The sequence below is a fragment of the Chiloscyllium plagiosum genome, unplaced genomic scaffold (assembly GCF_037043375.1).
Source record: "Chiloscyllium plagiosum isolate Xiang-an unplaced genomic scaffold, Cpla_swu_hap1 HiC_scaffold_30, whole genome shotgun sequence".
Taxonomy (NCBI): Eukaryota; Metazoa; Chordata; class Chondrichthyes; order Orectolobiformes; family Hemiscylliidae; genus Chiloscyllium; species Chiloscyllium plagiosum.
Window position 1 is genome coordinate 4,296,509 of NW_028270168.1, and position 21,614 is coordinate 4,318,122.

At 43.2% G+C, this 21,614-nt stretch overlaps 1 protein-coding gene across 1 annotated transcript in view; it reads right to left on the bottom strand.

Annotated features, from left to right (window-relative positions):
- The window catches only part of LOC122563473 (digestive cysteine proteinase 2-like), a 47,562-nt gene that overhangs the window by 7,030 nt on the left and 18,918 nt on the right, over nt 1–21,614 (bottom strand). Inside the window, exons 7-9 of the mRNA XM_043717226.2 lie at nt 19,166–19,359; nt 5,423–5,514; nt 2,441–2,602 (exon numbers count right to left, since the gene is read on the bottom strand). Of these exons, the coding sequence (XP_043573161.2) occupies nt 2,441–2,602; nt 5,423–5,514; nt 19,166–19,359 (448 nt within the window). The remainder of the gene's footprint in view (nt 1–2,440; nt 2,603–5,422; nt 5,515–19,165; nt 19,360–21,614) is intronic.

The window sequence follows — 21,614 nt, forward strand, 5'->3', positions numbered from 1 at the left end:
AGGGAGAGGCTGCTCTCTATAAGACTCTTGTGACGCAGTGATAGTGTTCCTACCTCTGGGCCAGATAGTTTGGGCTGAAGTCCCATTTGCCTCAGGTATGTGTCATGTTATGTCTGAACAAGTTGATTAAAACTATCTAGATGCATGAATAGGCCATAGGGCTATAAATACCCTGATTAAAACTCACTGAAAAAAACAAGTGAAGTTTTCAAACACTAGAATTCCCAAAAGCTGACTCCTATTGTATAGGTTCCAGTTTGTGAATTAAGGGTGAAGAGATGTGAACTTTACAGCCTGGAAAGGTGCTGTCAGAGAAAGCATCTTATAGGAAAGCAAAAATACTATTGTACCCAAAATCTAAAAGCTGCATCCCACACTCAATCTGGCAGTATTTGTGAAGCGAGAAGGTTTAATTAGAATCATATAGATGTACAGCATGGAAACAGACCCTTCAGTCCAACTTGTCCATGCTCACCAGATATCCTAAAGTAATCTCGTCCCATTTGCCAGCACTTGGCCCATATCCCTCTAAACCCTTCCTATTCATTTACCCATCCAAATGCCTTTTAAATGTTGTAATTGTACCAGGCTCCACCACTTCCATTGCAGCTCATTCCATACATCACCCTCTGCATGTTGCCCGTTAGGGCCCTTTTAAATCATTAACCTCTTACCCTAAACCTATGCCTTCTAGTTCTGGTGCCCCACCTGGGGAAAAGACCTTGGTTATTTATCCTATGAGATTTGCAGGACTATGCCATGAAAATAATTAATTTACTTCAAACACTTGGAGCAACATATCTGTGTTTTTCTCACTGATGTAATGTTATTGCCTTGCAATGTTAACTCTGTTTCTCCAGCGCTTCCTTTTTATTTCCAATTTTCAGCATGCACATTTTTTCACTTTCATTTTTGCTAATGTCTTTTCACAAATCTTTCTCACAATTTTCAGGGCATTCCATCACGTATTGCACTCAGCTATCCACATAATAAACTTCAGTAATCTAACCAGATTCTTGTTACTGTAGGTGATGAAAACTTTGTACCAATGTGCCAGTAAACTATATTCAGCCTGCTGCCTGATGCAGTCCCTTCTTTTTGCCTGTCATCTTGAAAGGAAACATCCACTGTCCCCAACGTTTTACTTCCTCCAATGTTATTACTTGAGAAGTCCAAGTGATATACACATTGACAGCCCCTTAGCTTAGTCTGAACTACAAACAGATTTTTAAGAATGTTTTAAAACCTTTTGCATTAAAACCATCTGAAGTCTCCTCTTGTCTCTATCAACTTTGCATCTGACTAAACTCCTATGAAGCACCATTAAATAATTGACTACATTAAAGACTTTAATATAAAGGTATTATTGTGAGGTGGCAAACAGCTGTCTGGAGACAAAGGCATGAGAAGGTAGAGATAAGAGATTAGTGCAGAAGATAAATTGCAGAGTAATCATGGTTAATGCAGGACAAAGGTTAGACAATTGAATCTTTGACAAAGTAGTTGCAAGCAACATGAGGATTATCTTTCCTGTCAAGGGGTGGCTGAAATAGAAATTAGATTTAAGAAGGAGTAGAGGGATGTAGAGAGTGAGAAATAGGAGCAAATCTAGTCTTGTTTGTGATTAGGACCATGAAAGTGGTGAGGTTGCAGAAGTTAGTAATGCCCAGCTCTGTGAAATTGAGTCAGAGATTATTTTTATGGTGGAACTGGCAAAGTGAGGACATAGGGATGATGAATTAACAGGTGACAGGAGTTGAGATGAAGATTAAAAGCTTGAGGGGAGGATGTTCTTATTGAAGAATTTGAGATGGTGTTGAGTGGGGGGGGGGGGGGGGGGGGGGTGTAGATGAGGAAGATGGCCAGAAAGGTAGTAAAAGTGGATCAAGAGACAGATAAGAATGAAATGTTCAGAACACGAGCATGAGGCAGAGGCCCTGGAGGAGATGGCAACGAGGGTGATATGGATAGGGTGGGGCTTGGGTGGCACAAGCTGGAAAAAGTCCAGCTAGGTCATAGAGATGTACAGCACAGAAACAGACCCTTCAATCCAACTCGTCCATGCCGACCAGATATCCCAACCCAATGTAGTCCCACGTGCCAGCACCCAGCCCATATCTCTCTGAATCATTCCTATTGATATACCCATCCAGATGCCTTTTAAATGTTGCAATTCTACCAGCCTCCACCACTTCCTCTGGCAGCTCATTCCATACACACACCACCCTCTGTGTGAAAAAGTTGCCCCATAGGTCTTGTACAACAAAATATTTTAGTTACTTAGAGGATAAATTTAGGATAATCTCTCCGCTACGTCTGGATGCCATAGAAGGTGATGCTGACATCTCTTACCAAATACACTTTGCTCAGGACTTTTTCAGCTGAACAATGCATAATGAAAGGGAACAACCAATTAATGGGAAAAACCCTCAATACAGACCTGTCCCATGTAAGAGCCGTACGATTCTGCATCAGCGATTCCACCATGTTTCATGATCCATTCAAATGTCTGCCATTCCAATCCACCATCACACCCATGATTTCCAAAGCCCCAGGTACAATCCATCAACATTTGCTGGGAAAGAGGAACTAAGTTTCCTGTCTGAGATGAAAAGCAAGTGAACTTAGTACAGAAATCACGGTGATGGGGCTGTTCCTTCAAACTGTTTCATCTTGGAAACATGAATTAAACTCTCTGTTCCAGTGAAATAAAAGCAAATTTCTGCAGATGCTGGAGATCTGAATTAAAAATAGAAAATACTCGGGAAACTCAGCAGGTCTGGCAACATCTGTGGGGAGAAAAACAGATATTGTTTTGAATTTCTTCCAAAGAACAGTCATATCAGGCTTGAAAAGTTAACTTTGTGTAGTGAGTGGAATAACGTCAAGCAGGTAAACCTCATAGAATATGAGTTCCTTCATTGGGACCATTAATCTGGTCCAATCAGGGAGTCCTGGCTAACAGACATGAATAGGGGTGTCAGAGTTCTGTTCACTCTCGGAGCCTGAGCTCCGAGATGGCAGGATCAGTGTCATGAACAATACACGTGTAAATAAAGGGTGACTTGGTGACAGGTCTTTGTGGAGTTATTTCACTCTGTTTCTCTCTCCAAAGATGCTGCCGGATCTGCTGAGTTTTTCCAGCACTTTCTGTTCTTACTTTATTCCAATATCAACTTTAGCAAAACTGAAGTATTGACACTGCTACTAAATTAGTGCACTCTCAACCAGAATTAATGTTTGATTTTCATACAGTACAGTACATATTCATTTACATCTTCTGTCTCTGCACTAGAAGAGGTAGTTCAGAAACATTTCTTTGTTCTCCTGTTAATTTGAGAATTATAAAATCACCAGTTCGAATGAAAGGTGAAGTCAAGCAGCTTAAAATTGACTTGAAGGTTTTGTCTTTTAACTGAGAGGTAAAGGTCAGTGGTCTCAGCAACTTTGATGGCGCTAACAGCTTTTGTTTCTATGACTGTGGCAATGAACTTTTTAATAGTTTCACTAAAACAGGGTATACACATCAAACAGAGCTGATTAATAGCTTCTGAACAATACGACAGTTAAATTACTAACCTGCCTCTTTTCGCTTCAGTTGATGAGAGGTTTTCAATTCAGCTTTTTCGGTTTAATTTCAGATTTTAATTGTAGTTTTCATTGAAGTATAGCTTGGGCACAGCACAGAAGGAGGCAATTCAGCCTGTCAAATCTTTGCTAGCTCTCGTCTTGAGCAACTCAGCTAGTGCAATTGTCACATGCTTCCCTGGTACCACGCAAATTGTTTCTCTTCAGCTGCTAATCCAATTCCCTTTCAACAAGTTTACCTTTCATTCAACTTTGAAGGTGTTTGGTTACTCCAGGCAGCCATCAACAGTAAGAACACGTTTACTTTCACCGATATTGTTCATTGTCAAAAATGATGTGGAATCCAAAAGTTTTTAAAAAGCTTATTCTGAATATGTTTCACCTTTAAATGGAGAGACACTTGCAGCACAAGGAATTTGAGATTCATGGTGCATGAATCTGAAATGTTTAGCATTAAATTGAGTCGATAATAAAGAGGGAAAAAAAAAAATGTTGGCCTATATTTCAAAGGGAATGCAATATAAAAGTAGGGAAGTCTTGTTAAAGTTATACAAAGCACTACTCAGACTCTAGCTGGAATACTGTGATCAATTTTGGTTCCCTTGTGTAAGGAAAGATATCCTGGCATTCAATGGTTCACTGCCTTGGATTTTCTTATGAAGATAATCATGAGGGGCATGGATAGGATAAATAGACAAAGTATTTTCCCCGGGGTGGGGGAGTCCAGAACTAGAGGGCATAGGTTTAGGGTGAGAGGGGAAAGATATAAAAGAGACCGAAGGGGCAATTCTTTCACACAGAGGGTGGTACGTGTATGGAATGAGCTGCCAGAGGAAGTGGTGGAGCTTGGTACAACTAAAGCATTTAAAAGGCATCTGAATGGGTACATGAATAGGAAGGATTTAGAGGGATATGGGCTAACTGCTGGAAAATGGGACTAGATTTATTTAGAATATCTGGTCGGCATAGAAAAGTTGGACTGAAGGGTCTGTTTCCATGCTGCACATCTTTATGACTCTATGATTAGCTTGGGCCTATACTCACTGGTGTTTAAAAGAATGAGAGGAAACCCTACTGAAACATACAAGATTCTTAGGAGACTTGACAGGGGCAATGCAGAGAGCATGTGACTCCTTGTGGGAGAGTCTAGGACCAGAGGACGTCATCTCAGAGCAAGGAGTTTTTAGATTAGACTAGATTAGTTGCCCAATTATGACAGAGATGAGCTAGAATTTCTTCTCTCAGAGGGAAGTGAATCTATGGAATTCTTCACTGTAGAGGGCTGTCGAAGCTAGGTCAATAAGTACACTCAAGGCTAAAGTATTTGGTGAGTAAGGGAATCTAGGGTTATTGGGGAAAAGGCAACAAAGTGGAGCTGAGGATTATCAGATCAGCCATTTCACATTGAATGCCAGAGTAGACTTGATGGGCTGAATGGCCTAATTCGAGTCCTACGTCTAATGGTCTTTTATTGTTCATTGATCTGCCCTGATATTGGGCACTGGGGCTGGAGAAGTGTAAGGCAGACACACAGCTTGTTCTTAGTTTGTTACTGATTCCTGTTCAGACTGGAAGTAGGAGATTGTATGAATCGCCCAGGATTTATTTGCGTGCTTACGTTGCAGTGCTGTGGCCAGAGACACACCTGTGAATCCCCACCTGATTTTCCTGAAGTCGGGAATTAAGCAGAGCAAGGTTTGTATCTGTGTTATCCCCACTCTGCACTATTGAATGTCACTGCACTCATGTTCAGAGCTTTGCATTGTTATAAAACACGCTTAAATGCACATCCATACAGCTGCATTAGCAATCGTTTCAGAAACACACTACTCACCTTGAGATAAAGTGCTCCTTCTATAGCACCAGTAGCTGCAAAGCTCCAACAGGAACCACAAACAGCCTGATCTTTGACAGGGGTCACAGCTCCTGCAATACACAAAGGGTTTAAATTAAGATCCATGAACATTTCTTCAAATATGTTTGGTCATTTAAAATAGACATAAGCCATAGGAGAAAATGCTGGAAAATCTCAGCAGGTCTGGCAGCATCTGTAAGGAGGGAAAAGAGCTGACGTTTCGACTCTAGTTGACCCTTTGTCAAAGCTTCATGCTCTCGTCCTGATGTGGAAAAATTCATAAACTTTACTTCCCGTTTCCATCCCTCCATCACCTTCACCTGGTCCATCTCCGACACTTGCCTTCCTTTCCTTGACCTTTCTGTCTCCATTTCCGGCTATAGTCTATCCACTAATATCCATTACAGGCCCACTGACTCCCACAGCTATCTGGACTACGGCTCTTCTCACCCTACGTCCTGTAAGGACTCTATCCCTTTCTCTCAGTTCCTTCGCCTCCGCTGCATTTGTTCCGATGAGGCCACTTTCCAAAATGGTGCTCTTAATATGTGCTCCTTCTTCTCTAACCTTGGCTTCTCACCTACAGTTGTTGACAGGGCTCTCGACAGCGTGCGGTCCATCTCCTGCGCCACGACCCTCACCCCCTCCCTCCACTCCCAGAACAAGGATAGGGTCCCTCTTGTTCTCACCTTTCACCCCACCAGCCTTCACATGCAAAGAATAATCCTCCACCATTTTCGCCAACTCCAACACGATACCACCACTAAACACATCTTCCCTTCCCTCCCCCTGTCTGCATTCTGCAGAGATCGTTCCCTCCAGGACAACCTAGTCCACTCCTCCATCACACCTAACACCTCTCCCATCACACACAGCACCTTCCCATCACACCTAACGCACCTTCCCATCACACCTAACACCCCTCCCATCACACACGGCATCTTCCCATCACACCTAACACCTCTCCCATCACACACGGCACCTTCCCATCACACCTAACACCTCTCCCATCACACACGGTACCTTCCCATCACACCTAACACCTCTCCCCCCATCACATACGGCACCTTCCCATGCAATCGCAGAAGGTGCAACACAATAGACAATAGACAATAGGTGCAGGAGTAGGCCATTCTGCCCTTCAAGCCTGCACCACCATTCATTATGATCATGGCTGATCATTCTCAATCAGTATTCTGTTCCTGCCTTATCTCCATAACCCTTGATTCCACTATCCTTGAGAGCTCTATCCAACTCTTTCTTAAACGAATCCAGAGTCTGGGCCTCCACTGCCTTCTGGGGCAGAGCATTCCACACAGCCACCACTCTCTGGGTGAAGAAGTTTCTTCTCATCTCTGTCCTAAATGGCCTACTCCTTATTTTTAAGCTGTCTCCTCTGGCTCGGGACTCACCCATCAGCGGAAACATATTTCCTGCCTGCAGAGTGTTCAATCCTTAAATAATCTTATATGTCTCAATCAGATCCCCTCTCAGTCTTCTAAACTCAAGGGTATACAAGCCCAGTCGCTCCAATCGTTCAACATAAGATAGTACCGCCATTCCAGGAATTGACCTTGTGAACCTACGCTGCACTCCCTCAATAGCCAGAATGTCTTTCCTCAAATTTGGAGACAGAACTGCACACAATATTCCAGGTGTGGTCTCACCAGGGCCCTGTACAGCTGCAGAAGAATCTCTTTGCTTCTATACTCAATCCCTCTTGTTATGAAGGCCAGCATGCTATTAGTTTTCTTCACTACCTGCTGTACCTGCATGCTTGCCTTCATTGACAGTTGTACAAGAACACCCAGATCTCTCTGTACTGCCCCTTAACCTAACTTGACTCCATTTAGGTAGTAATCTGCCTTCCTGTTCTTGCCACCAAAGTGGATAACCATACATTTATCCACATTAAACTGCATTTGCCATGCACCTGTCCACTCACCTAACCTGTCCAGGTCACCCTGTAATCTCCTAACATCCTCCTCATATTTCACCCTGCCACCCAGCTTTGTATCATCAGCAAATTTGCTAATGTTACTATTAATACCATCTTCTACATCATTAATATATATTGCAAAAAGCTACAGTCCCAGCACTGATCCTCGCAGTACCCCACTGGTCACCGTTTGCCATTCCGAAAGGGAGCCGTTTATCACTACTCTTTGTTTCCTGTCAGCCAACCAATTTTCAATCCAAGTCAGTACCATGTGCCCGAATTTTTCTCACTAACCTCCTATGTGGGACTTTATCAAAGGCTTTCTGAAAGTCCAGGTACACTACATCCACTGGATCTCCCTTGTCCATCTTCAGAGTTACATCCTCAAAAAAATTCCAGAAGATTAGTCAAGCATGATTTTCCCTTCATAAATCCATGCTGACTCTGACCTATCCTGTTGCTGCTATCCAGATGTGTCGTAATTTCATCCTTTATAATTGACTCCAAAATCTTTCCCACCACTGAGGTCAGACTAACTGGTCTATAATTTCCTGCTTTCTCTCTCGCTCCTGCCCCTTTGCCTCTTCCATGCTCACCATCCAAGGCCCCAAACACTCATTTCAGACTAAGCAGCGTTTCACTTGTACCCCTTTCAATTTGGTCTATTGCATTCGTTGCTCCCAATGTTGTCTCCTCTATGTCGGAGAGACACAACACCGACTGGGTGATCGCTTTGCTGAGCACCTTCAGTCTGTACGCAATCAGGTCCCAGACCTTCCCGTGGCTTGCCACTTCAACACACAATCCTGCTCCCATGCACACATGTCTGTCCTCGGCCTGCTGCAATGTTCCAGTGAAGCTCAACGCAAACTGGAGGAACAGCATCTCATCTTCCGACTAGCCACATTACAGCCTGCCGGTCTCAACATTGAATTCAACAACTTCAGATGATTATCCCATCTTGACCCCTCTGTTTTCATTCTGCTCCGTAATTTTATTTCATTTACTTTATTTATCTTTTTTATAATTTTTTCACTGTTCGTACCTCTTATTTCTTGATTGTCTCTCTTTCTCTCACTCCCCACTCTCTCATTACATTTTTCCTCTCCTCTTCCCCCTTTGCTACCCTTCTCCCCTGAGCTTTGATGAAGGGTCAGTTATACTCAAAACATCAGCTCTTTTCTCTCCTTACAGATGCTGCCAGACCTGCTGAGATTTTCCAGTATTTTCTCTTTTGGTTTCAGATTCCAGCATCCGCAGTAATTTGTTTTTATTAAGATCACAAGTTTTTGGTCCATTATTCCAATGGTTTTGAGGCTATGGATGCCAATGAAAATGTAGAAATATAGGAAGTAGGAGCAGGAGTAGGCCATTTGGCCTTTTGAACTTGCTTTGCCATTCAATATGATCATGGCTGATCATCCAACTCAGCCCCCTGTTCCTGCTTTCTTCCCCACACCCTTTGATCCCTCAAGGTGGAGGATGGGAAAAATTTCTGCCTGTAAGAGCTGCTTCTATTTTTGAGGTATCTTAGGTGCTGGAAGTGATTTCCTCGAATTCCAGGAGCAGCAATTACTTTTTTATATGCTTTTGCATTGTTTTGGAACTTTGGAAAAATAAGTCAAAACAACAAGTTTTAAAAGAGAGAAGAGCAGACAAAGGAAGCACATGGTGAGGACAGGTAAAAACAATGACTGCAGATGCTGGAAACCAGATTCTGGATCAGTGGTGCTGGAAGAGCACAGCAATTCAGGCAGCATCCGAAAAGCTTCGAAATCGACGTTTCGGGCAAAAGCCCTTCATCAGGAATAAAGGCCGAGAGCCTGAAGCGTGGAGAGATAAGCTAGAGGAGGGTGGGGGTGGGGATAGAGTAGCATAGAGTACAATAGATCAGTGGGGGAGGAGATGAAGGTGATAGGTCAGGGAGGAGAGGGTGGAGTGGATAGGTGGAAAAGGAGCTGGGCAGGTCAGACAAGTCCGGACAAGTCAAGGGGATCGTGTTGCTGGAGGTTAGAAACTAGGATGAGGTGGGGGAAGGGGAAATGAGGAAGCTGTTGAAATCCACATTGATGCCCTGGGGTTGAAGTGTTCCGAGGCAGAAGATGAGGCGTTCTTCTTCCATGCGTCTGGTGTGCACAGTTACTGCCTTTGCTGTTTTTGAACTCATGTATCGCTGGACATCGGAGTGCGCCTCAGAAAATTAACAAACAGTGAAACTCACAACTAATCTTGGAGGAACTTGTTTGGGCGAAGTTCACAACACAGAATCAGATAAGTTAATTGTTGTTTAAGTCTGTCCAAGTGAAAGGCTGTATTAGTGAGTACAGTGGGTTCTTTCTTGATTATATGTTTTTGGAGATAAGTCTCTTGATTAACTTAAAATATAAACCACAGCTATTAATTTAACAGGTGCAGTATATTGTAGAGGAATAAGACGGTGTTATTTTCTGGGTCTGTAGATTGGAAGGAGCAAAAATGGCCTTTGCAGTGATATGTACTTCTTGTCAGATGTGGGAGTTTAAAGAGAGTTTAAGGGCTACTGCGGATTATATCTGCCATAAATGCTGTTGGATGCGAACCTTGTCAGATCGAGTGGATCGGTTGGAGAGACAGATAGAAGCGATGAGGAATTTGCAACAGCAACAGTATGTGATGGATGGCAGTTATAGGAAGGGGGGGGGGGGGGGAGAGTCTCAGATACAGTCACATAGATGGGTTAACTCCAGGAATGGTAAGAGAGGTAGGCAACTAGGGCAGGAGTCTTTTGTGGATATACCCACTTCAAACAGGTATGCTGTTTTGGAAAATGTATGGGGTGATGGATTCTCAGGGGAACGTAGCACGAACAGCCAAGTTTCTGATATTGAGACTGGCTCTAATGCAATGAGGGGTACATTGGCTTCCAAGAGATCAATTGTGTTAGGGGATTCTGTAGTCCGAGGTACAGACAGACGTTTCTGTGGCCAGCAGAGAAAAAGCAGAATGGTGTGTTGTTTCCCTGGTGCCAGGATCAAGGATGTCTCAGAGAGGGTGCAGAATGTTCTCACGGGGGAGAGGGGCCAGCTTCAGGTCATTGTAAACATTGGAGCCAACGACATACGAAGGGAAAAGGTTGAGACTCTGAAGGGAGATTACAGAGAGGCAAAAATTTAAAAAGGAGGTCCTCAAGGGGAGTAATATCTGGATTACTCCCAGTGCTACGAGCGAGTGAGGGCAGGAATAGGGGAATATAGCAGATGAATGCCTGGCTGAGGAGCTGGTCTATGGGAGAAAGATTCACATTTTTGGATCATTGGAATCTCTTTTGGGGTAGAAGTGACCTGTACAAGAAGGACGGATTGCACCTAAATTGGAAGGGGACTCATATACTGACAGGGAAATTTGCTAGAGCTGCTTGGGAGGATTTAACCTAGTAGGGGGGGGTGGGACCCAGGGAGATAGTGAGGAAAGAGATCAATCTGAGACTGGTACAGTTGAGAACAGAAATGAGTCGAACAGTCAGGGCAGGCAAGGACAAGATAGGACTGATAAATTAAACTGCATTTATTTCAATGCAAGGGGCCTAACAGGGAAGGCAGATGAACTCAGGGCATGGTTAGGAACATTGGACTGGGATATCATAGCAATTACAGAAACATGGCTCAGGGATGGGCAAGACTGGCAGCTTAATGTTCCAGGATACAAATGCTACAGGAAGGATAGAAAGGGAGGCAAGAGAGGAGGGGGAGTGGCATTTTTGATAAGGGATAGCATTACAGCTGTGCTGAGGGAGGATATTCCCAGGAATACATCCAGAGAAGTTATTTGGGTGGAACTGAGAAATAAGAAAGGGATGATCACTTTATTGGGAATGTATTATAGACCCCTTAATAGTCTGAGAGAAATTGAGAAACAAACTTGTAATGAGATCTCAGCTATCTGTAAGAGTAATAGGGTGGTTATGGTAGGGGATTTTAATGTTCCAAACATCGACTGGGACTGCCATAATGTTAAAGGTTTAGATGGAGAGGAATTTCTTAAGTGCGTACAAGACAATTTTCTGATTCAGTATGTGGATGTACCCATTGGAGAAGGTGCAAAACTTGACCTACTCTTGGGAAATAAGGCAGGGCCGGTGACTGAGGTGTCAGTGGGGGAGCACTTTGGGGCCAGTGAACATAATTCTATTCGTTTTAAAATAGTGATGGAAAAGGAGAGACCAGGTCTAAAAGTTGAAGTTCTAAATTGGAGAAAGGCCAATTTTGACGGTATTAGGCAAGAACTTTCAAAAGCTGATTGGAGGCAGATGTTCGCAGGTAAAGGGACAGCTGGAAAATGGAAAGCCTTCAGAAATGAGATAACAAGAATCCAGAGAAAGTATATCCTGTCAGGGTGAAAGGGAAGGCTGGTAGGTATAGGGAATGCTGGATGACTAAAGAAATTGAGGTTTTGGTTAAGAGAAAGAAGGAAGCATATGTAAGGTATAGACAGATAGATAGAGTGAATCCTTAGAAAAGAATAAAGGAAGTAGGAGTATACTTAAGAGGAAAATCAGGAGGGCAAAAACGGGACATGAGATAGCTTTGGCAAATAGAATTAAGGAGAGTCCAAGGGTTTTTACAAATACATTAAAGACAAAAGGGTAACTAGGGAGAGAATAGGGCCCCTCAAAGATCAGCAAGGCGGCCTTTGTGTGGAGCTGCAGAAAATGGGGGAGATACTAAATGAATATTTTGCATCAATATTTACTGGCAGATAGAATTAAGGAGAATCCAAAGGGTTTTTACAAATATATTAAGGACAAAATAACTGGGGAGAGAATAGGGCCCCTCAAAGATCAGCAAGGTGGCGTTTGTGTGGAGCCACAGAAAATGGGGGAGTTACTGAATGAATATTTTGCATCAGTATGTACTGTGGAAAAGGATATGGAAGATATAGACTGTAGGGAAATAGATGGTGACATCTTGCAAAATGTCCAGATTACAGAGGAGGAAGTGCTGGATGTCTTGAAACGGTTAAAGGTGGATAAATCCCCAGGACCTGATCAGGTGTACCCAAGAACTCTGTGGGAAGCTAGAGAAGTTTTTGCTGGGCTTCTTGCTGAGATATTTGTATCATCGATAGTCACAGGTGAGGTGCTGGAAGACTGGAGGTTGGCTAACGTGGTGCCACTGTTTGAAAAGGGCGTAAAGAAAAGCCAGGGAACTATAGACCAGTGAGCCTGACGTCAGTGGTGGGCAAGTTGTTGGAGGGATTCCTGAGGGACAGGATGTACATGTATTTGGAAAGGCAAGGACTGATTAGGGATAGTCAACATGGCTTTGTGCATGGGAAATCATGTCTCACAAACTTGATTGAGTTTTTTGAAGAAGTAACAAAGAAGATTGATGAGGGCAGAGCAGTAGATCTGACCAATATGGACTACAGTAAGGCATTCAACAAGGTTCCCCATGGGAGACTGATTAGCAAGGTTAGATCTCATGGAATACAGGAAGAACTAGCCATTTGGATACAGAACAAGCTCAAAGGTAGAAGACAGAGGGTGGTGGTGGAGGGTTGTTTTTCAGACTGGAGGCCTGTGACCAGTGGAGTGCCACAAGGATCGGTGCTGGGTCTTCTACTTTTTGTCATTTACATAAATGATTTGGATGCGAGCATAAGAGGTACAGTTAGTAAGTTTGCAGATGACACCAAAATTGGAGGTGTAGTGGACAGCGAAGAGGGTTACCTCAGATTACAACAGGATCTGGACCAGATGGGCCAATGGGCTGAGAAGTGGCAGATGGAGTTGAATTCAGATAAATGCGAGGTGTTGCATTTTGGGAAAGCAAATCTTAGCAGGACTTATACACTTAATGGTAAGGTCCTAGGGAGTATTGCTGAACAAAGACCTTGGAGTGCAGGTTCGTAGCTCCTTGAAAGTGGAGTCGCAGGTAGATAGGATAGTGAAGAAGGCGTTTGGTATGCTTTCCTTTATTGGTCAGAGTATTGTGTACAGGAGTTGGGAGGTCATGTTGCAGCTGTACAGGACATTGGTTAGGCCACTGTTGGAATATTGCGCGCAATTCTGGTCTCCTTCCTATCGGAAAGATGTTGTGAAACTTGAAAAGGTTCAGAAAAGATTTACAAGGATGTTGCCAGGGTTTGAGGATTTGAGCTACAGGGAGAGGCTGAACAGGCTGAGGCTGTTTTCCTTGGAGCGTCGGAGGCTGAGGGGTGACCTTATAGAGATTTACAAAATTATGAGGGGCATGGATAGGATAAATAGACAAAGTCTTTTCCCTGGGATCGGGGAGTCCAGAGCTGGAGGGCATAGGTTTAGGGTGAGAGGAGAAAATTATAAAAGAGACCTAAGGGGATTTGAGCTACAGGGAGAGGCTGAACAGGCTGAGGCTGTTTCACGCAGAGTAGTGTATGGAATGAGCTGCCAGAGGATGTGGTGGAGGCTGGTACAATTGCAACATTTAAGAGGCATTTGGATGGGTATATGAATAGGAAGGGTTTGGAGGGATATGGGCCAGGTGCTGGCAGGTGGGACTAGATTGGGTTGGGATATCTGGTCGGCATGGATGGGTTGGACCGAAGGGTCTGTTTCCATGCTGTACATCTCTATGAGTCTATAACTAAATCGAACTCCTTCTTGAACCCATTCAATATTAGACCTGAACTACTTTGTGGCAGAGAATTCCAGACCCACCACTCTCTGGCTGAAGACATTTCTCCTCATCTCAGTCATAACAGGCCTACCCCGTATCCTTAGGCTGTGAGTCCTGGTTGAGGCTCCCTGCTCATTGGGAACATCCATCCTACATTTAGTCTGTCTAGTCTCATTAGAATTTTACAGATTTCTATGAGATCCCCCCTCATGCCTCTAACTCCAGTGAATAAAGCCCTAATCAATCTAATTTCTCTTCCTCTATCAGTCGTGACATACAGGAATCAGGAGAAGAATGTGGAAAAACACAGAATCCATTGTACCTTCTGGTATCTCTTGTGCATTTTATGATTGACGGTGTTGGTGTGGGACTGGTATGTGCGCTCAGAAAGATAGAAACTAGAAAGGTTGTGCTGTTAGTTAGTGCCAAATGCTGACTTGATGCTTGACCTACTGCTTTTGAGCTTGTGGGTCTGATTAACACTTTCTCTTAAATACATCCAACTGCATGTGCACACAGCCCTCTCCCAACCCCCACTCCAAGCTGCTTAAATTGCAGGTTTGTCATTTTTTATGCTTTACTGGCTCAGGCTGAGTTTGGGAAAGTTTTAGTGTTTGTTGAAGTTTGGAAACATTGGTGAAGTCTGCGAGGTGCTGGATGTTGCAGGCATGTCAGTGCAGTGCTGCAGGAATGCAGTGTTGCCACAGCTACTTTTTTTTAGAGGAGACATGAAGCTAAGGCCTTGGCCAATTGCTGTAGTGGCTGTAAGAGGCACTGTGGGTGTGTGTAAACCATATGGACTGCCGCAGTTCCAGGTAGCAGCTCCCCCTCCGCCATCTTTTCATGGGAAGATAGGGATGGGCAATAAATAATGGCCCAGCCAGGGACACCCATGAAAGGAAAAGAAAGCCTTGGTACACTTTGAGAAAGGATGGTATCCCCTGAACAATATGAAACCTCATTAACCCTTCATCCACCTCATTGTTATAGAGTCATAGAGAGCCACAGAGATGTACAGCACAGAAACAGACCTCTCGGTCCAACCCATCCATGCCGACTCGACATCCCAACCCAATCTAATTCCACCTTCCAGCACCTGGCCCATATCCCTCCAAACCCTTCCTATTCATATACCCATCCAAATGCCTTTTAAATGTTGCAGTTGTACCAACCTCCACCTTTTCCTCTGGCAGCTCATTCCAATTAGTCACAAGATTTTGTCATCTGCACATTAGTTGCTGCATGTGCCAATATGATAACAGTGACTGCAGTTCAAATTTAATTCAATGATGGTGAGTCATTTCAGGCTGGCATGAGAATGTGTCATTGTGTAAATTCAATTCTTCCCTCCAGTGATTTATAATAGCCCACAGCACCACCAAAAGCTATGTATTTGTACTACAGCATTTAGCAATATGAACTAACTACGGTGTTCACAAGGTCACAATTTTCAACACTGAAACAAGCAAGTCCAAATAAGTCTGGAGTGAGTCATTTGCATTCAAATTCCAATGAAATACACAATTAAGACAATGTCTAGTTGAGAGATAACAAAACCAACATTTTTATAAATGAGTCAGTTGAAAAATAGGCTTAATTATAAAAATGGAGAAAGTGAGCACTGCAGATGCTGGAGATCAAAATTGAGAGTGTAGTGCTGGAAAAGCACAGCAGGTCAGGCAGCATCCGAGGAGCAGGACAGTCAACATTTTGGGCATAAGTCCTTCATCAGGAATGTGATTGTAACATTACCAGTGTAACACCTTTATTTCAAAGGGGAGGGAGATAAAAAAACAGGTAACTATTGGCCGTGTAATTATCATCTGTCAGTGGGAGAATGTTATAATCTGTGATAAAGGATATAATAGCTGAACATTTAGAAATGCATTATATAATCAAGCAGAGTTAGCATGACTTCATGAAGGGGAAATCATACCTGTTAAATTTTTTTTGAATTCTTTGAAGAGTTAACAACCAGGATAGATAAAGGCGAACCTGTAGATATATTTTGAATTTCCAGAGTGCATTTGATAAAGTACCACACATTAGGCTATTTATTATTCCAGCTGTGTATTAGCATGGATAAAGAATTGATTAACTCATAGAAGACAGAGAGATGGGATAATGGGAACATTTTCAGGATAGCAATTGCAACTAATGGAGTGCCACAGGGAGCTGCTCTGGGATCACAATTATTGACAATATATTAATGATTGAGGTAAAGAGGTGAATATATTATAGCCAAGTTTGTAGATGACACTAAAATAGGTGGGAAAATCAATGGTGAAGATAATGGAAAGAGTCTGCAGAGGGATACAGACAGGTTAAGCCAGTGGGAAAAATCTTGGCAGATGAAGTATAACATGGGAAAATTTGAGGTTACACACCTTGGCAAGAAGAATAGAGGAGCTCAATATTATTTAAATGGATAAAAACTGCAGAAAGTTTCATCACAAAGGGATTTGGGAGTGCTCATGAAAAGGTCACAAAAAGGAAGTTGGAAGTGGGGATTTAGTAACGGACATGCCATTGAAATTCAAAGAGTGATGGTTAGATTCTCTCTTGTTTGAAATAGCTATTGCTTGCCACTTGTCTCACACACATGTTGCTTAGCACTAATCAGTCCAAACTTGGATGTTTCCAGGTCTTACTGTATACCTGCATGGACTGCTTCAGTACCTGAGGAGTAGTAAATGGTGCTGAACATTGTACATTCATCGACAAGCATCCCCAATTCTGACCTTACGATGGAGGAAGGTCATTGATGAAGCAGCTGAAGATGGTCAGGCCTCAGACACTACCCTGAGGAACTCTTGCAGAGATGTCCTGGAGCTGAGATCATTGATCTCTCACGACCACGACCATCTTCTTTTGTGTTGGGTATGACTCTAAACAGTGGAGGGATTCCCCTCATTCCCACTGACTCCAGTCTTGTTCTGGATCCTTGATGTCACATTGGGTCAAAGGCTGTCTTGATAACTGGGGAGTCTCTCTCAGCACACCTCTGCAATTTAGCTCTTTTGTCCATGTCTGGACCAAGTCTGTAATGAGGTCAGGAGCAGTGTCAACTTGGTGAGCAGGTTTATTATGCAGCAAATGCCACTTGATAGCACTGTTAACCTTATTGGTAATTGAGAGTAGATCCATGAGGCTCATGAGAATTACTTGGATTTGTCCCATTTTTTTATGTACAGGACACACCTGAGCAATTTTCCACATTCTCAGGTAAATGCAGTGTTGTAGCTGTACCTGAATATCTTGGCTGAGAACCTAGCCCTGGAACAAGTTTTTTTGTACTATTGCTGGAGTATTGCCAGGACCCATGAAGTAGGGACTGAAACATGTTGAGTAAACAGCAATGCATGTAATGGTATGGATGGTAACGATGGACTTACATCCTTTGGCATTGCTGGACACCTTGGAGTGACTAGGACAAAGTGAGGACAGCAGATGCTGAAGATCAGAGTCAAAAAGTGTGGCACTGGAAAAGCACAGCCGGTCAGACAGCATCCAAGAAACAGGAGAGTTGACATTTCGGGCATAAGCCCTTCATCAAAAACCTGAGTGACTGGTCAGTATGTTGAATGGGAAAGTGTGTCTTAGTTGAATTAACATCACATAGGGTGGAAAAAGTGATGTTTTATTTTCCATTGTTGGAAGATAATAATTGAGAGCTGAGGACTTGACAGGAAGAATTTCACAAAGATTTCCTATTTTGTTCCTATTATAAGTTGAATTTAAATTGCCAATTAAATAATGTGTAAATAAAGGAGGTACTGAATTTATTCTAATCTTCTACTGCTACAGTAGTCTTATTTATTGCTACTGCACAGGACCGACAGCTCGTACAAAACTGTTACTTTCTGTACTTGGGTTTAATTCCCACACCAGCTGAGGTTATCATGTTCCTTCTCAACCTCTCCCCTCATCTGAGGCATAGTGACCCTCAGGTTAAATCACTATCAGTTGTCTCTGTCTCTACTGAGACAGCAGCAGTATGGGCCAGTCTGACTTTACCTTTTTTTTTTCTTTTTTCCCCCCATTACCCCCACACTACCGCCTAACTGCAGTCGTGTTTGACTTTACCTTTTATTTTTTTTTAAAGTACACTTCTGGTGAGAAAAACATTTTCCCCCAAAAGATATTTTAATTACAAAACATTATGGATAATTAACTCAGAAATCTTTGACCACATACTGTTAACATTTCTACCATCATCATCTTTGGCATTTCTGGTCAGCTTAGCATTATACATCTTAGTTTGACTTTACCTTTTATACTGATCTCACAGATCAGTGTGCCAGCTGTTTTACATTTATGAATTTGCATCCTTACTTTCAAATTCTTCCACACCCTTGACACCTCTGCTTCACGAACCTCGGAGATAGCAAAGTTTCTTTAATTCTGACCGCTTTCGAATATTCGTGATTTATTTGTGCTATTAAAAATTCCTGAAAGGTTGGCATGGTGGCTCAGTGGTTAGCACTGCTGCCTCACAGCACCAGGGATCCAGGTTTGATTCCACCCTTGGGTGACTGTCTGTGTGGAGTTTGCATGTTCTCCCCGTGTCTGCATGGGTTTCCTCCCACAGTTCAAAGACTTGGAGGTTAGGTGAATTGGACTTGGGAAATAAAGAGATACAGGGATGGGTTGGGTCTGGTAGGATGGTCTTCAGAGGGTCAGTATTGACTCAATGAGTTAAATGGCCTGCTTCCAATCTGTAGTGACTCTAGAATTGCCTCATAAAACTGTTCACCTTTTTATTTCTGTTTCTTTAAGACAGTGCTTAAAATCTATCTCTCTGAGTGAGGTATTGGTCATCATCCTAACATCTTGCAATTGGTCATTGCTCCTCTGAAATACCTTCAATTGTTAAGGATCTGAAACAAACACAAATTGGTGCTATGGTTTTACCTGTTGGTTAAATGGACAGTTAGATCTTTTGCTTCAAGGCTAAAGGCAGCATCGAAGTTACTGAGTTTAGTTCTTTTCATTGGGTTAGTGGGGAGGTGGAGTTGTGGTGGAGGGATGTGTGGGAGCAGAGGAGTCGAAGAAAGATCAACAGACACTGGATAGTTCAAGTCAATCAGCTTGTCATATTGTATAATCCTCAACAACTCTTCACTCACAGGGAATAGACCCACCTACCGTACAGTCTCCAGTCTACACTCAGAGGGACAACAATGGATATGTACTGATCTGTCGGAAAAGACTGCCCGTTATCTTGTAAGGTTCTCTTCAGCCGTCCTCTCATTGCTGCTGTCTCAGCCACAGTACGGTCAGCTAGATGGTTAACTTCCAATTTATAGGTTAGGTTTGCTCGATTCATTGAATGGATGTACCTTAAAATCAAATAAATAAAACTGTTACCTTGTGGCATTGACTACTACATTATCAGAGTGACCAGATGGAGCAGTCATCGGAACATAGCATTGGATGTTTAAACAATTGCTTACTATACCTGCCTACATTTACTCATTGTATGTGGCCATCACCAGCAAGACCAGCATTTGTTGCCAATCCCTAATTGCCCTGCTAGGCCACTTCAGAGGATAGTTGAGAATAAGCAGTTTATTGTGGGTCTGGCATCACATGAAGGCCAGACCAGGTAAGGATAGCAGATTTCCTTTCCAGAAGATTCGTGATGTAGATGGGTTTTGATTAACAATCAGCAACAGCTTCATGGTTACCATCACTGCAATTAGCTTTACCTTCCAAATTTATCAGCTGAATTAAAATTCTACCTGATATACTGGGGATGTGAACCTCGGTCTCCAAAGCATTATGCTTGAGTCCCCAGGTTACAAGTTCAGTGACATTGCCATTCTGCCACAACATTATTAATTGCTTTCTCTCTCAAAGCTATGATATCAATAATACAATTGTATTTTCTCTCACTGTTTGTAAACTGGATTCTACCATCGGACTTGAAACTCAGTTTCTCTCTCCACAGATGCTGCCTGACCTGCTGAGTTTCTCCAGCAATTTCTGTTTTTGTTTCAGAATTCCAGCATCTGCAGCTCTTTATTTTATTTTAAGTGCTTACCTCTCTGCCACACTCCTTTCAGGTGTGCCCATCTTGGTGAAGATCTGCTTCTCTCTCCAACAGGATTTTCATTCCAATCTTTTTTCTAGTTCACCATCGCTCCTGGTATTTGACCAGGTATTTGCTAAAACTCGTTTCCACAGCCATGCCCTGTTCCTTAGTGACTGCCCTTAGAGACTCAGACTCACCCCACATGGATTCCAACTCAAGATCCATCCCTCATGTTTTCAATCCACCCAGGATTCCAGGGATCTCACGATGTTCAGTGTCGCTCAGACAGCTGCTCTCAACACATCCTGAGAGCCACACTCAGTGCCATGCATCATCATGTACACACTCTCACCCTCTCTCCAACAACATCGCCTCACGCTGGCTTAGAGCTGCACTGCTCCCATGTTCCACTTCATTCTCTGGTTCACTCGCTGTGCTAACAAGAAACATTTTTTCTTTCTTTCATGTGTAAAGGAACACAAGATGCAACAACTCAGAGATACCTACAGCCCTCCAGAACCTTTCTCTCCTCCTCTTCCCTGACTCCATCCCCTTTCCCAATGCCGTCTCCTGCCATGTACTTACTATCCTCCCCGACCTTCCGCTCTTCGATACTGAACGTTCTGTACTTAGCAAAGGGCTCAGCTTTATCCCTCTGCATCCCCATCATAAAGAATTTCAGACACAACATGACATTGAACACATCTTCCATCACCTACCATCTCCGTGCCCATTTCTTCAGACGAGAGTCTCCTTCCCATCCCAGATATCCCTTCACCCATCTCCAACACTCTCCCTCCACCTGGACCCTTCCCTCTGACCTTTTACCTGACCTTAACCTGTTTATTGAGAACTGGTGATGTGAATTGGTTGCCTCAATTTCTCTGCCCCCCTCAGCAATTCCAACTTATCTCCATCTGAACTGACTGCACTTTGTCCTACCATCCCACCAGCATCCACATCCAGAGGTTCATTTCTGCCAGTTTCAGCAGATGACATCACCAGACATATATTCCCATCCCCTCTCTTGTCAGCCTTTTAAAAGGACCATTCCCTCTGGGACACACTGGTCCACTCCTCCTTCACTCCCAACACCTCGCCCCACCCCACAGCCCCACGGCATCCTTCCTTGAAATGCAGAAGGTGTAACAGCTGCCTGTTTCCCTCCTCAGTATCAAGGGCCCAGACACACCTTTCAGTGAACCAGTGTTAACCTGTACTTCACTCAATCTAGTCGACTGCATTCGCTGCTCACAATGTGGTCTCCTCTACACTGGGGAAACGAAGCGCAGACTGGGCAATCGCTTTGTGGAACACCTATGTTCTGTTTGCATAAATAGCCATGAGCTTCCAGTTGTCTGTCACTTCAAAGCACCACTTTGTTCCCTGGCCAACGTCTCTGTCAGTATGTAATGTCCTTCTCACGTGGAGAGGTTTCATTTACAATGTTCCACTGGAAACGTAGTTTTGAACTATGGTAGATTGCAGCTTTATCTTAGGCTCAGCATGTGGGTGGGGCATGTGAACACAAACATCTCATCATTCTGCAGTTATGGATCA